Here is a 17253-nt window from a genome sequence, read left to right as displayed (position 1 = left end):
TTGATATGTACAAACAACCAAAAATATATGTGTTATAATTTATATTTGAAGGCTTTTTATGAGCTAAAATTTTGGATTCAAAAAATAACCTTTTGATATTTAAAAAGAGCATGAAAGTTACTGTCAAACTCTCCACTCAGCTTCAGAGTTTGGGTTTATGGAATTTTTGCTTAGAAAAAATAATTTTGAGTAAGGGTTGTTTCATATCGAATTTAAATGGTTAATCACTTCGAATAAGTGTATACAGTACAGAAAATTGGGGTATTTTATATGCCAAATATACGCCTTGCATCCCATAAAATAATCGATTTTTTATTTAAGTTTTAAGTTGTCCACTCATCTCATAGATAATGATAGTAAAAATGTTATCTTTTACACATAAGACATTTTAAACTAGAGATTTTGATATATAATATTGCTTTGTTAGGCCATTTTTAATATGACATCAATTTCCCTCACTAAAAATCCATGTCAGAATGTTATTTTCATCACAAATTCAAAATTATGATCAATGGTGATCTGAGAGCCAACCAAAGTCGAAAAAATTTTAAAGAACCGATTTAATAACACATCTAAGTATACGATTTAATGAATGAACGGTGTGGACATTTTAATTTACAAAAAGCTGCTTAGAGAAAGGAATCAACCGTCAGCAATAATTTTTCTTTTTTATGTCTTTTAATTAACTGCTAAAGTCGGCGGAATAATAATTTAAAACTGCAGTTACAAAAGCTTCATTAAATGCTAATTGGAAACCTTATTATCAAATTAAGTGGTCTTATTAGATTATGTCTCGACTGGAGGAAAAAGTTTGCTATCGGATACCATGTAAATAGTAAATATACAGGGTGATTGTACAAAATGGGCAGCTGGATGTTTCAATCAATTGTGTTTTCAATCGATGATAATTTTTTTTATTTAACATAAAAATATGGTAATGTTAACTTGATAGAGATTCTTTTAATTACTTTTTTTTGACAAATGGTAACAACAAATAAACAGGTATATTTTTTAAAAGAATAAACAATTATATCTTCCCAAGTTTTAGAGAGTTGAAGGAATTTGTCTTTAAATTAAATGATCACTTTATGTTCTACAATATATTTTTCAGTGACAATATTAATTAGCTTAACATATACCATTATATGTTATTATAAATTATATATTTCTAAAAAATTTGATCATTTTCGACATTCTAATGACAAATTCAATTATCCATTAAAAATACAAATGTTACACGTTTTATATTGAAATATTAATAAATATCATGAATAAACGAATAAACGAATAAACGAATAAACTAATAAACGAATAAACCAATAAACGAATAATCGAATAAACGAATTACGAAAACAAATGAGTACACGGATAAACGAGTAAAAGTATAAATGGATAAATGAAAAAATGAATAAACCAATAAGCAAATAAAGTTAATGAATAAATAATGATTTAATTATTAACTGATTAAATAGTTAAAAGTAAATTAATTGTTAAATAAATGAACGAATAAATTAATAAATGACTAAATAAGTAAATGAATAAATGACTAAATGACTAGATAAGTAAATGAATATGTGAATAAATTATTAATGTCTAAATGAATAAATAATTAACTGATTAAATGAATAAATGAAATAAAGACTAAATAATTTAATGAATAAATAAATAAACGAATGAATAAGTTAATGAATAAATAACGAATAAACGAATAAATTAATAAACGAATAAAAGAATAAATAAATAAACGAATAAATGGACAAACGAATAAATGAGTAAACGAAAAAAAGGAATAAATGAACAAATGAGTATAAGGATAAATGAATATATGAATAAACGAATAAGCAAGTAAATGAATAAATGAGTAAATGAATAAATTATTTAATGACTTAATGATTAACTGATTAAATAGTTAAAAGTAAGTTAATTGTTAAATAAATAAACGAATAAATTAATAAATGAATAAATGAGTAAATGACTAGATAAATAAATGAATAAGTGAATAAATTATTAAATGTCTAAATGAATAACTAATTAAATAATTAAATGTAATTGATTAAATGAATAAACGAAATAAAAACTAAATAATATAATGAATAAATAAATAAACAAATGAATAAGTAAATGAATAAATAACGAATAAAAGAATAAATTAATAAATTAATAAACAAATAAACGAATAAAAGAATAAATTAATAAACGAATAATTTAATAAATGAATAAATGAATAAACAAATAAACGAATAAATGGACAAACGAGTAACTGAATAAACGAAAAAAAAGAATAAATTAACATATGAGTAAACAAATAAACGAGTAAATGTATAAACGGATAAATGAAAAAATGAATAAACGAATAAGCAAGTAAATGAATAAATGAGTAAATGAATAAGTGAATAAATGAATAAATTATTTAATGACTTAATGATTAACTGATTAAATAGTTGAAAATAAATTAATTGTTAAATAAATAAACAAATAAATTAATAAATGACTAAATAAGTAAATGAATAAGTGGGTAAATGACTGGATAAATAAATGAATAAGTAAAGAAACGAAAGAATAAGTAAATATATTAAATAACTATTCTATATAAATATCGTAGAATGTCATTTATCAAAATGAAAATGCAGAGATGCGTTAATAATATGAAAAAAAATGAGATTTTGACATTTGCAAACCTTTACGAAATGTCTGAGTCACCCTAAGATTATTATGTCAATAAACGGAAATCGGGGAAAACACTGAATTGTTGCGTTTTATTTAAAACTTGGAAAAAGGATGATGTATAGTTCGAATGACACCGTGGTATTCTAGAAGTATTTCTACACAGAGTGTATACAAACATGGTGTGGTTAATGAGTCTAATTTTCTAGAAAGCTATTTTACATTTGTGTAAAGTTTAACCAATAATTTTCATTAAATTCTAATTAAACTTTATAATATTGATAAATTTCAGGTGCTTGGTGTACATGGAGTACCATATATAAGACGCAGAATATTTCTGAATGTATTATGCCCACCGAAACATTTTATGGTATTAGCAAAGATTAAATATTTACGAGAAAATACATTTAATCTTTGGTATTAGGCTAAATCTACTGATAGAGTAGAGTAGGCCTGTTACACATTTATGGGGGACTAATCAAGAACCAAGAATATATCGATATTGCTAGTCAACAAAAGGGTATAGATATCAGTGATTTCCTTAGATATTAATAAAAGCAACAAACTAAAAATATATAATATATCTGGTCTGGAACTACTTGTCACCACCAAAACATATGTAAAAATTGTGAGAAGAATTAGGTATTCAAATTTTTGTTGCTGTCTTGTTGCCACAAGTTTGACATTTTTTGTATTATTTATACATCCACTTTAGTTGGAGGCAACAAAGCAAAGAAAACTTATTTAGAAAATTAGTTACTAGTTAATGTAAACCACGACATATAAACAATAAATAATGGCTATTTTAACGTTATCAGCCTGGTTCCTGTTGGCTTATTTTAACCGACACATCTTCTGTTACAGATTCCCACTCACAACTGCTTACGGGACTCGTAGCAGTTTTGTTGACCGTCTGCAGCGTCGTGTTTTTGGCCGGGTGTCTCTGCTGCCAGCGCCGGAATGGATTTAAGGTAATGTCGTGACAATTGATTAATTACGATCGTTTGCGAACGGCGATTATTTGTTTTCGCCTCTTTGTTTTGGCACCGGAACAAATGCGGTCGCTTGGAAGTGCCCCGATTGCGTTATAGCGTCTGCGGCAGACGTGCTCTTTTACACAACGTTCCGGATTGTCCGCAATGACAATGGTGTGGACATAAATAAATAAAAAGTTAATTATAGAAATATGATTTTAATCGCGTCATGTATTGATTTTTTAATATAAGAATGACCTTTATTAAAGTTTACACTGTTTCCCCAACTATAATATCGAAAAGAGAATTAATATCATTAGTTACCATAATTTAATTTAATAAATATTATATAAATAACTTTTTCCTTTGATTATTTTCAGTTCAGGAAATGTATTTTTAAGGACTCATTGACACCTACAGTATAGATTTTTAAAAATAAATGTTCAACGATTCTTACATAATTATCAATTCCTTTACATCCAAAAAATCATAAAAAAACTTAATCATGACTTACGTCATTTTTGTGTAACTAATTTCTACACAGATTCGTCATCTTTATACATCAGCTGCATCAGTGAACAGTAATATTTATGTAGTACATGAATTTACACTCACTCTTTTAAATTACAGGTGAAACAAGGACTAACATTTTAAATCATTGTACAACTTTATAACTTTAGAATTTAGATAACTAAGAGAAATTTAATATAAAATATTTCTGATTTTTTGAGCATTTAGAATCACAGAAAATGAATAAAAAATTTTTGAGTGTACTTACTAGTGTACTTTTCGTTGATTTTGGTTTAAATCAAATAATTTTGCCTCTTTTTTATATTTTAGTTGTTTTTATTTTTAATTTAAAATATTAGTTAAAATATTAGTTCAAAATAGAGGTGGTTACCCAGATGAGGCAGGTGAGGCAGTGTCTCACCCATAAAAATGATTTTATTGACATGACGTTACATTTAAACAAGATAGAAAGATGATGAGTTGTAAAACCGACAATTGAACAATCATAAAAAATATATTTTTTATGTTTTTATTCTTTAAACTGGAATATAACTTAATTTTCTTCTGTACTTGTAATTCTGTTTTTCTACCTCTAAATTTAATACAAAGAAAGTAATCTCAATGAGAGTACAGGAAATATATTTTTAAGGATATGTTGACACCTATATAAGTATTGAATTCTTAACAATTTTTATGAAATTTCGAAAAATATATAAACGGCTTTAAATGATGATTTGAGGCATTTTCATTTAATTTCTATACAAATTTGTCATATTTCTCCATTAGTTTTTATATTTGAGGACCTGATCTGATTCTAATTCAGATGTTCATTTAATCTTCTGTATTTTATTGGACTAACATTTAGATAGACTCTACTTGTTTGGATGAGTAATATTTATGAACTCACGTCGAACACTTCTCAATAACCCAATTGAATGTCTATAATATTATAATTTTGATCACTGATATTGTAAATTTAATGACAAAAAAAAAAGAATTTGGTTCAAACCAGTAATTGCATAAAAATGTAAAAAATAAAAATAAATTATCATTAATAAAAAATCAAGTTTTTGATTGATTAAGTTTCAGTTACGGGAAGGAAAAGCAGTATAAGACAATTTTTCAGTGTGTTTGTCCTATACAAGGTACTAGATGCATGTGTGGCTCAGAATACGCATAAAAGAGCCCTATGTACAATATAAATTTAATACAAAGAAAGTAATGTCAATGAGAGTACAAGAAATATATTTTTATGGATATGTTGTTACCTATGCAAGTATTAAATTCTTAACAATTTTTACAAAGTTTCCACAAATATATAAATGGCTCAATGACTTTTTTAGTTAAAATTTTCCCCTTGACGCATAATTTTATCTCTATTGTTACGTTGTAACACATCCTATATAGATAAATGAAAAATTCTCATTTGACTCAAGTATGTTATATTGTCACTGTTATATGATTTTAAATATATATTTTTTAAATTTCTTATTGAAATCTTTTGTTATGTAGTATATGTTTTATTTAAAAATATTCAGAAAAGTCTATTTATTCATATTAATGTTTAATTTTATGGTGGTTCCATTTAATATAAAAAAGTTATTGGCATTTAAAATGATAAAAAATTTAATGGAAAATGCCAAACATCCTTTGCATCTTTCTAAATATTCATTTGAATCATAGGTATGCATAAGATATCAATTTTGTGTTGAATAATGTATAATTGAGATTTTATTTGGCAGTTAAATTAGGAAATTAGGAAAAAAGTAAATAGATATACCAAACACTGTGTGTAATATTTTAGAATGCTATTAATGGTTCTTCATAGGACACTCTTGATTTTTTAAATAAATTAAATATTAAACCAGTAATTGCATAATAATGTAAAAAATAAAAATAAATTATCATTAATAAAAAATCAAGTTTATGATTGATTAAGTTTCAGTTACAGGAAGAAAAAGCAGTATAAGACACTTTTTCAGTGTGTTGGTCCAAAGCAATGTACTAGATGCATTTGTGTTCTCAGAATACTCATAAAAGAGCCCTATGTACAATCTAAATTTAATACAAAGAAAGTAATCTCAATGAGAGTACAGGAAATATATGTTTAAGGATATGTGTCACCTATGCAAGTATTAAATTCTTAACAATTCTTAAAAAATTTCTAAAAATATATAAACAGCTTTAAATGATTATCATGATTTTAAGTCATTTTCATTTAATTTGTATACAAATTTGTCATATTTACTCCATTAGTTTTTATATTTGAGGACCTAAAAGTGCCCTCTGTACAAACAAGTAATGAAAGAATTGATTTTGATCTGTGCTGTCTGATTCTTTAGGCTTGAAAAGTAAGAAAATATTGAAAAGAAGAAGAAACAATTATGTTATGAAAAATATAATGGTTTAAAATATCGTAAAAACTTTTAACACACAGTACAGACAATATATTTTTTACAAATCATTTTTATATTAATTTGTTTATATCACTTGTTTATACAAAATATTTTATTGACTAACCTAAGACTCTTAATTGCTGTTTACCAATTTCATATCTGTGTAAGAGTAATTACGTTCGGAGGAGTTCAACGTACGAGATGCGAACGCTACGGTTACCTAAAGCGATAGAATCTTGACTAACAATACCGTACAACAAAATTTAATGCGTGTGTTCAAGTACTCTCGTTTTTAATGAATAATAGCTCTCAAGATTGACAATAGAATGCTGTGCATGCCGTAAAAAAGGTTTCTCGTACGGTGCAACGTAGGTCCGTATAACATTTTTAGCACTCAAACAATTTATTGAAGCCTTTTATGGAGATACTATACTAAGTTAGTTCTCCATTGAATTTAACGTATGCCTAAACCATAGAATAGAGTGTTAAAAATACATGAAAATATCAAATACTGACTTATTTAGGGTGTTACTTCTCACAAACAGCTTAATTGTTGGTGCTAATAAGACCTCAACACAACAAACTGCATTTTTAAATTTATCTTAACAAGTACTAATCCAATTGTTAAAATTAATGCGTTGAGTCACTATTTGTTATTGTATATATCTTAATTTCTTCATAGAAAATGTCTCAACCAATCTGGAATATCAAAATAATTATGGAAGACTTCACAAAAACATTTTTATACTATGAATTAAGATGTTTTTGTATATCTTTTGAATTATAAGTAAAAAATATGTGAAAATATCAAATACTGACTTATTTAGGGTGTTACTTCTCACAAACAGCTTAATTGTTGGTGCTAATAAGACCTCAACACAACAAACTGCATTTTTAAATTTATCTTAACAAGTACTAATCCAATTGTTAAAATTAATGCGTTGAGTCACTATTTGTTATTGTATATATCTTAATTTCTTCATAGAAAATGTCTCAACCAATCTGGAATATCAAAATAATTATGGAAGACTTCACAAAAACATTTTTATACTATGAATTAAGATGTTTTTGTATATCTTTTGAATTATAAGTAAAAAATATGTGATTTATTTTTAATTAGTTTTTTTCTAAAAAAACACAAGTGAATTTTTGCTGTGATATAAGTAGAATATTTTTTAATAAAAAATATTATGAGTTTTAGAATATCACGTCAAAAAATGTGTCTGTTTATTTTAAATACCAAGATTAATTATTAAGGGAAAGGAAAGGAAAAGAAGGAATATTCTATTTTTAATTTTCTTCCTCAATTTTAAAAGAATTAATTACTTCAAAAAAATGGAATTATAAAAGCACTCCTTTTAGTCAGTTACTAATTTTGGTTGAAACTTCATTTTATATGTAGCAAAGAATTATTTATTAATATAATTTGAAATATTTATTCACTTTGTTACAATTTATATCAGAGTAATATTAATGTATTTAACACGTAATCAATAAATTGGTGGAGGTGTAAAAAATACAGTTCTTGTTGTTGCTTGATTTCTAAAGAAACGATACCGGATGTTGTTATCCGGTTCGATCGATTGGTCTTGGACAGGAAAACGTTGTACCACATGACTGAATCTAGTCATATATTTTTAATGTTATTATGTACTATTTGTATTGTAATATCCATTGTCAAAAGAATCGATATACTATATTTTTTATTAATTTTTTATTGTAGATTGTATAATTTACATTTAGAAACCCTTACAATTTGATATTCGTTATAATTTTTATAAACAATATAGATAAGAAATTAAAGATTATGTATTTATGACTGAAATTAACAATAAACAATGAAAAGAAGTTAATATCCAAATACACAGAAGGATTCATCTAAGATATTTGTTAGATGTTTATACAGAAATAAAATTGATATATAAATTTTAATTACATTATTTTCTATTTTATATTTTGCCATTTACAGCTCAATTAATAATACTAAAAATATCAATGACTTTTTTGGTTTAAAATTTTCCCTCTGACGCATAATTTTATCTCTATTGTTACGTTGAAACCCATCCTATATAGATAAATGAAAAATTCTCATTTGACTCATGTATGTTATATTATTAAATGGGGTTTTAAATATATATTTTTTAAATTTCTTATTGAAGTCTTTTGTCATGTTCTATATCTTTTGTGTAAAAGTATTCAGAAAAGTCTATTTATTCATATTAATGTTTAATTTTATGGTGGTTCCATTTAATATAAAAAAGTTATTGGCATTTAAAGTGATAAAAAATTTAATGTAAAATACCAAACATCCTTTGCATCTCTCTAAATATTCATTTGAATCATAGGTATGCATAAGATTTCAATAGAGAATTAAATTTTGTGTTGAATAATGTATAATTGAAATTTTATTTGGCATTTAAAGTAGGAAAAAAGTTAACAGAAATACCAAACACTGTATGTAATGTTTTAGAATGCTATTAATGGTTCTTCATAGGACACTTTTAAATAAATTAAACGTCTCAAAAACAAGGAAACGTAGGAATTCTGTTTAAAATACTATAGTTTCAACTGTGTTCATCTTTTATTTCTCTCTAATCATCAGTTATGTGAATCATTCTATATATAATCAAAATTGCTGATATTAATACTGAACTTACAGGTTTTGTAAGTACGTCAAATTCGCATTATGTTCTACCAAATAATAAAATGTAACGGATTTATATTATTAATGAATATTGTCATTCATAATGAATAAGATAAATGCTTAAGTAATATACTTTTACAGTTATTTATTCTAATAAAAGATAATCGTGTGTTTGTGCCATATGTTTGTTGAGTGTGCATTATTATATAGTACCTAGTACTTACTATTACTACTTACTGTATGTGGGCCGTTCCAGACCAAATCCGACAATTTGAAAGGCTTTATTTCTATTTTGAAAAAATCTATGTATGTTAATAAACCGTTCAAGGTATCTTATTTTTTCCTTAGTTTTTTTCTCGTAAACCAAATTATATAATTTTTGACTTATACCGTAATTTTTTAGGCTATATATTTGAATAATTTTTTGAAGGTGGAGGATGGAAGTTTATATTTTTTATTATTATATAAATTTTATTATCGTCACATTTTGATAATTTTTAATATTTTGGAAATAACTTCATTAAACCAATAATAAAAAATACCAAAGTTTTTTTTTTAATTTAATATAATTTACAAAGGAAATATAATTTTTTTTAAATATAAGTGTTATGACATTCAACATATTAATCGAAAAACGTTTGTTTCGACTGAATTTTGAGAGAGACAATTTATACATACTTGCAGACTTCCACTGTCTCTGTCATGTCTGGTGTCTCTCTCAAAATGTAGTCGGCTCAAACACTTTTCGATCGGTATATTATATTAATAAATTACATTACGTGTTAGTCTGGAGTCAATTTAACAGAGTCTGTTTAAGGAAAATTAATTACTACGGGAGATCAGTTTCCCTGATCACGTGACGACTATTATTATTACATCGATCGCCAAGTGTATACATAAATGTATAAGTTGATACGTACCTGTAAAATGTTAGTTGAGCAAGATAAATTTCCTAGAAACGTTACACGTTTTTGGCAACGGAGCCAGACGGACTTCCACTGGACGGCGATTTGGAAGACTGACAATGCTAATTCATAAATAGACGAATATGATTTTAACTTCATACTTTTTAACTTCAAATATTTAAGATTTAAAGTATTTACATTAATTTAATGCGTCGTGGTTCTGTTATTTGTAATACCAAATTATATCTAATTTATTCTGAAGTAATATTTCAATATATTATGTAGTCTTCACACGTTCATCATATACAGTGTGATGAGCTGTAGAGTAATGTTAACTATTTCTCTAAAATATTTCTTTTATTTTTAATATATTCAGAAATAGTACCTCAATACATTATGGAGTCCTCATACGTTATTCATAGTACATATACAAACTAAAAGAGATATTAATTAAATTTTGGTTACAGCTGCAGAGTAATGTTAATTATTTCTATAAAATATTTTTTTTATTATTAATATATTATATATAGTATCTTAATACATTATGCAGTCCTCACACGTTTTTCATAGTACATATACAGTGTGATTCACCTGATTCATTTGAAGTTTATAGGAAACTAAAAATATATTAATTAAATTATATTTACAGCTAAATTAATAAAATTTTGGTTACAGTCAAATTAATAAATTCAGAAGTAGTATCTCAATACATTATGGGATCCTCACACGTTCTTCGTAGAATCACACTATTCACCTGATTTATTCGAAGTTTATAAGAAACTAAAAGAGATATCAATTAAATTTTGGTTACAGCTGCAGAGTAATGATACTAAAAGATAAATCAATAAAATTTCGGTTACAGCTGCAGAGTAATGTTAATTATTTCTCTAAAATATTTCCTTTATCTTTAACATATTCAGAAATAATATCTCATTACATTACGGAGTCCTCACACGTTCTTCGTAGAACATATGTAGTGTGATTCACCTAATTCATTCGAAGTTTATAGGAAACTAAAAGAGATATCAATAAAATTTTGGTTACAACTGCAGAGTAATGTTAATTATTTCTCTAAAATATTCCTTTATTTTTAATATATTCAGAAGTAGTATCTCACTACAATATGGAGTCCTCACACATTCTTCGTAGTACATATACAGTGTGATTCACCTGACTCATTCGAAGTTTATAGGAAACTAGAAGAGGTATCAATAAAATTTTGGTTACAACTGCAGAGTAATGTTAATTATTTCTCTAAAATATTCCTTTATTTTTAATATATTCAGAAGTAGTATCTCACTACAATATGGAGTCCTCACACATTCTTCGTAGTACATATACAGTGTGATTCACCTGACTCATTCGAAGTTTATAGGAAACTAGAAGAGATATCAATGAAATTTTGGATACAACTACAGAGTAATCAAACTGAAAGATAAATCAATAAAATTTCGGTTACAGCTGCAGAGTAATGTTAATTATATCTCCAAAATATTTCCTGCATTTTTAATATATTCAGAAGTAGTATCTCAATACATTATGGAGTCCTCACACGTACTTCATATTACATATACAGTGTGATTCACCTGATTCATTCGAAGTTTATAGGAAACTAAAACAGATATCAATCAAATTTTGGTTACAGCTTCAGAATAATGAAACTAAAGGATATATCAACAACATTTTGGTTGCAGCCGCAGAGTAATGTTAATTATTTCTCTAAACTATTTTCTTTATTTTTAATATATTCAGAAGTAGTATCTCACTACAATATGGAGTCCTCACACATTCTTCGTAGTACATATACAGTGTGATTCACCTGACTCATTCGAAGTTTATAGGAAACTAGAAGAGGTATCAATAAAATTTTGGTTACAACTGCAGAGTAATGTTAATTATTTCTCTAAAATATTCCTTTATTTTTAATATATTCAGAAGTAGTATCTCACTACAATATGGAGTCCTCACACATTCTTCGTAGTACATATACAGTGTGATTCACCTGACTCATTCGAAGTTTATAGGAAACTAGAAGAGGTATCAATGAAATTTTGGATACAACTACAGAGTAATCAAACTGAAAGATAAATCAATAAAATTTCGGTTACAGCTGCAGAGTAATGTTAATTATATCTCCAAAATATTTCCTGCATTTTTAATATATTCAGAAGTAGTATCTCAATACATTATGGAGTCCTCACACGTACTTCATATTACATATACAGTGTGATTCACCTGATTCATTCGAAGTTTATAGGAAACTAAAACAGATATCAATCAAATTTTGGTTACAGCTGCAGAATAATGAAACTAAAGGACATATCAACAACATTTTGGTTGCAGCCGCAGAGTAATGTTAATTATTCCTCTAAACTATTTCCTTTATTTTTAATATATTCAGAAGTAGTATCTCACTACAATATGGAGTCCTCACACATTCTTCGTAGTACATATACAGTGTGATTCACCTGACTCATTCGAAGTTTATAGGAAACTAGAAGAGGTATCAATGAAATTTTGGATACAACTACAGAGTAATCAAACTGAAAGATAAATCAATAAAATTTCGGTTACAGCTGCAGAGTAATGTTAATTATATCTCCAAAATATTTCCTGCATTTTTAATATATTCAGAAGTAGTATCTCAATACATTATGGAGTCCTCACACGTACTTCATATTACATATACAGTGTGATTCACCTGATTCATTCGAAGTTTATAGGAAACTAAAAGAAATATCAATCAAATTTTGGTTACAGCTGCAGAATAATGAAACTAAAGGATATATCAACAACATTTTGGTTGCAGCCGCAGAGTAATGTTAATTATTCCTCTAAACTATTTCCTTTATTTTTAATATATTCAGAAGTAGTATCTCACTACAATATGGAGTCCTCACACATTCTTCGTAGTACATATACAGTGTGATTCACCTGACTCATTCGAAGTTTATAGGAAACTAGAAGAGGTATCAATGAAATTTTGGATACAACTACAGAGTAATCAAACTGAAAGATAAATCAATAAAATTTCGGTTACAGCTGCAGAGTAATGTTAATTATATCTCCAAAATATTTCCTGCATTTTTAATATATTCAGAAGTAGTATCTCAATACATTATGGAGTCCTCACACGTACTTCATATTACATATACAGTGTGATTCACCTGATACATTCGAAGTTTATAGGAAACTAAGAGAAATATCAATCAAATTTTGGTTACAGCTGCAGAGTACAGAAACTAAAAGATAAATCAATAAAATTTCGGTTACAACTGCAGAGTAATGTAATGATAATTATATCTTTAAAATATTTCCTTTATTTTTAATATATTCAGAAGTAGTATCTCACTACATTATCGAGTAAACACACGTTCTTCTTAGTACATATACAGTGTGATTTACCTGATTTATTCGAAGTTTATAGGAAACTAGAAGAAATATCAATCAAATTTTGATTACAGCTGCAGAGTAATGAAACTAAAAGATAAATCAATAAAATTTCGATTACTGTTGCAGAGTAATGTTTTTTATTTCTATAAAATATTTCCTTTATTTTTAATATATTCAGAAGTAGTCCTCACACATTCTTCATAGTACATATAATTTACAAAAGTTTATCCCATCCCAGTATATCAATTTTCAGAAAAAAATATAAAAACTATTAAACTATAGTTAGAAGCTTTAAGTAATATTTTTGGAAGTTTGTATTTTCTATTATAATAAAATCAAATACTATAAAATTTTTACTTAATTTAATCATTCGACACTATAGTTATTAATAAAAACAAATGAAAATAGGAAAATGACTTAAATTACAATAGGTTGGGGTATTTTGCTTAGAACTTAGAATACGCCAATATTTGATGGTGCATTGAAAATATTTTAGAAGAATACATCATATCATGTTATATCTGCAATCAAAATTTCATACTGATATGTCTTTTAATTCCCTCTAAAACTCTAATGTCTCAGTTAGTCGATTCACTTTTATTTTTTGTAGGTTTATATAATATTAGTGTGAGTAATAAAGTTTGACGTAATCACAAGTTTGCCATTGTTCATTAAATTTATAGTATAAATTTATACCAAAGTTCCGCAGAAACTTTGCCTCCTGGAGAAGTAATTGTTTCTGACAGGACATTATGTCATTGTTCAAAGACTATAACTGCCACTTCCTTTCAGCGTTCAACTACAAGGGTGTCAAGGGTGATACCAATTCGAATTTGTCAAGAACTTCCCATTGTATTTCAATTTCGTAATACTCGAATCTTTCAAGTTTTAAATGTACATGACAGATTCAGTTTCGCTTTTAAAAATTATTCAGTTATAATAATCAACAGAAGATTAAATTAAATTAAAATTAACAAAATTTCTAACTATAAATAATTATTTTAATCAAGTCCTAGTTAGATAAATAATTTGTAAATTAATCATTAAATGCACACGAGAGTTGGTTTGAAGGTTAAAATAAAATGAATTTCAACCAGATTAGTCATGGATACATATTGATGCAAATTACTGATTTTATACTTCGAAAAACAAAATTGAATCATTAGTTTGCTTTTAAAATTAAATTTTAACAACACGTGATATTAAATAATTGTATTATGTTATTCAATTTATTTTCACACTTTCATGAATAATTGTTTCATATGTATGTGAGTTTACCTAAAACAGCTAATGGATAAAATTTGTAATTGATTTTTACCAGTTTGTGAAATTAGCAATTAATTAATATCATCCATCTGTAATTAAATTGAGGCAGGATTTTTATTTGTTTGTTATCAATAAATATCACTCTTAATGGAAGTTACGGTATTGATTCATGCACAACGTCTGTTAATTAATTGTTTAATTACAAGATGTACTAATTACAACATGCACAAATAAACTGGATATTCAAATTTGCTTTAATCAATCTAAATATTAATATAGTACGGTACTTTATTTTGTCACTTTAACCCTGACCAAATAATAAGTTCAGTGAATTGATAACTGATTAATAACTATAGGTTAGGAAGTAATTTAGTAAAACGCCCATGAAAACTAGCGACTGGAAATTGGCGACATAATGTGCAACGGTGTATTATTGATCGACAATGGTACGGTCGTGCGGAACTGCAAACGGGAATCAAACACGTACGGAACGATTTCAATGACAAGCCATAAGTTACTGAATAACTGAACATACAATCGAACTGTGTGATCATATTAGTTTTATAGATTTTTTAAAAGATAAATCTTTTGTAGTAATATTTATTTATTAATCAATAAACTGCAAATGCACAATACATTAAGTTCATTAAGAAATTTTAATAAATTTTCATTCATTTTAATAAAAAGAAGTTATATATTATAAAATGATTCAAGAATTATAGTCAAGAACTTTTTCAAATAAGTTGATCCATACATAATATATTTAATGGTACTATTAGTATATTGCATATTTTGTTAATGATGTAATATAGTTAACTTTTCTTATATAATACATATGTTCATAATGCGTATTAGAATATTATTATACTATTAAATTAGAATATTTTTAAAGCTATTTATGATATTTCTTCGTTAATGGGGGTTAACAATTTTAACCAGTTTTTATTTATTTTTAATAAAAGCATGATGTTTTTGGTGTATCTGTGTGTATATCATGATTTAAATATTTAATCTATAGTGATTCCGATATAAAAGTATACTGTTGTCCTTTCACTATTTTTGGTACCACTTTATTACTAAAACATCATACATTTTAAAGTCACTTATTGAATTTCGGTTATATTGATAGATTTTGTACTCCTTCAACATTGTTTAATAAATTCCACTAAAATATAGACGAGAAACTTTTATTTTATCTCAGTTAACTCTCTATAATACTTTTATTTGTTGTTGTAATAAATTGTTAGATTTTTTTGGTGTTTTAAAATAATTAATCATTTTTATATAAAACATATGTTTATAAATAACATTATACTTTTATATTAGAATATTTTGGAATTACTTATGAGATGCGAGACTTTTTAACTTTTTTCCTTAAGGAAGGTTGACAGTTTTAACCAGTTTTTATCCATTATTAATAAAAGAAATTACATCTCATGTTTTAAAATAAAATGAATAATCAACAGATTTTTGAAATTGTGTATCATAATTTAAATATTGAAATTATAGTGGTTCCAGTACAAAAGTAGACTTTTGTACTTTCTCAATTTTTGGTACTACTTTATTACTAAAGCATCATACATTTTAAGGTCACTGATTGAATTTCGGTTAAATTGATAGATTTTGTACTCCCTCAACATTGTTCAATATATTCCACTGTAAAATAGACGAGGAACTTTGATTTTATCTAAGTTGAATCTTCATAATAGTTTTATTTGTTGTTGTAATAAATTGTTGGATATTTGTTTAGGGTTTTAAAATAATTAATCATTTTTATACAAAACATATGTTTATAATGTATAATAATAACATTAAACTTTTATGTTAGAATATTTTGGAATTATTTATGAGATGCAAGAATTTTTAACTTTTTTCCTTAAGAAAGGTAAACAATTTCAACCAGTTTTCATCGATTATTAATAAAGGAAATTACATCTCATGTTTTAAAATAAAATTAATAACTAAAATATTTTTGGCATTGCATATAATAATGTAAATATTGAAACATAATGATTCCAGTACAAGATTGGACTTTTGTGTTTTCTCAATTTTTGGTACTACTTTATTACTAAAGCATCATACATTTTAAAGACACTGATTTAATTTCGGTTATATTGATACATTTTTTACTCCCTCAACATTGTTTAATAAATTCCACTGTAAAATAGACGAAGAACTTTGATTTTATCTAAGTTTAATCTTCATAATACTTTTATTTGCTGTTGTAATAAATTGTTGGATATTTTTTGGTGTTTTAAAATAATCAATCATTTTTTTATAAAATATGTGTTTATAATGTGTATTAATAACATTATACTTTTATATTAGAATACTTTGGATTTATTTATGAGATGCAAAAATTTTTAACTTTTTTCCATAAGAAAAGTTGACAATTTTAACCAGTTTTCATCCATTATTAATAAATGAAATTACATCGCATGTTTTAAAATAAAATTAATAACCAAAACATTTTTGGAAGTGTGTATCATAATTTAAATATT

General features: G+C 25.7%; 2 protein-coding genes across 6 annotated transcripts in view; one reads left to right on the top strand and one right to left on the bottom strand.

Moving 5' to 3' along the window:
- The window catches only part of LOC109605890 (tubulin polymerization-promoting protein homolog), a 166181-nt gene that overhangs the window by 56395 nt on the left and 92533 nt on the right, over positions 1-17253 (bottom strand). The window contains exon 1 of one of the 3 annotated variants that reach the window (XM_049962427.1): positions 13872-13883. The exons of the other annotated variants lie outside the window; for them this stretch is intronic. The gene's annotated coding sequence lies outside the window, so the exon portion shown is untranslated. Of the gene's footprint in view, positions 1-13871; positions 13884-17253 lie in introns of those variants that run through there. 3 annotated transcript variants of the gene reach the window in all.
- Positions 1-17253, top strand: part of LOC109603335 (uncharacterized) — a 52811-nt gene that overhangs the window by 6813 nt on the left and 28745 nt on the right. For all 3 annotated transcript variants that reach the window (XM_049962415.1, XM_049962416.1, XM_049962413.1), the window contains exon 2: positions 3529-3635. In XM_049962415.1, the coding sequence (XP_049818372.1) occupies positions 3529-3635 (107 nt within the window). The remainder of the gene's footprint in view (positions 1-3528; positions 3636-17253) is intronic.

This window comes from Aethina tumida, chromosome 2 (assembly GCF_024364675.1).
Source record: "Aethina tumida isolate Nest 87 chromosome 2, icAetTumi1.1, whole genome shotgun sequence".
NCBI classification, from domain to species: Eukaryota; Metazoa; Arthropoda; class Insecta; order Coleoptera; family Nitidulidae; genus Aethina; species Aethina tumida.
Note: the sequence above shows the minus strand (reverse complement) of the source record. Positions and strands in the feature narration are given on the sequence as shown.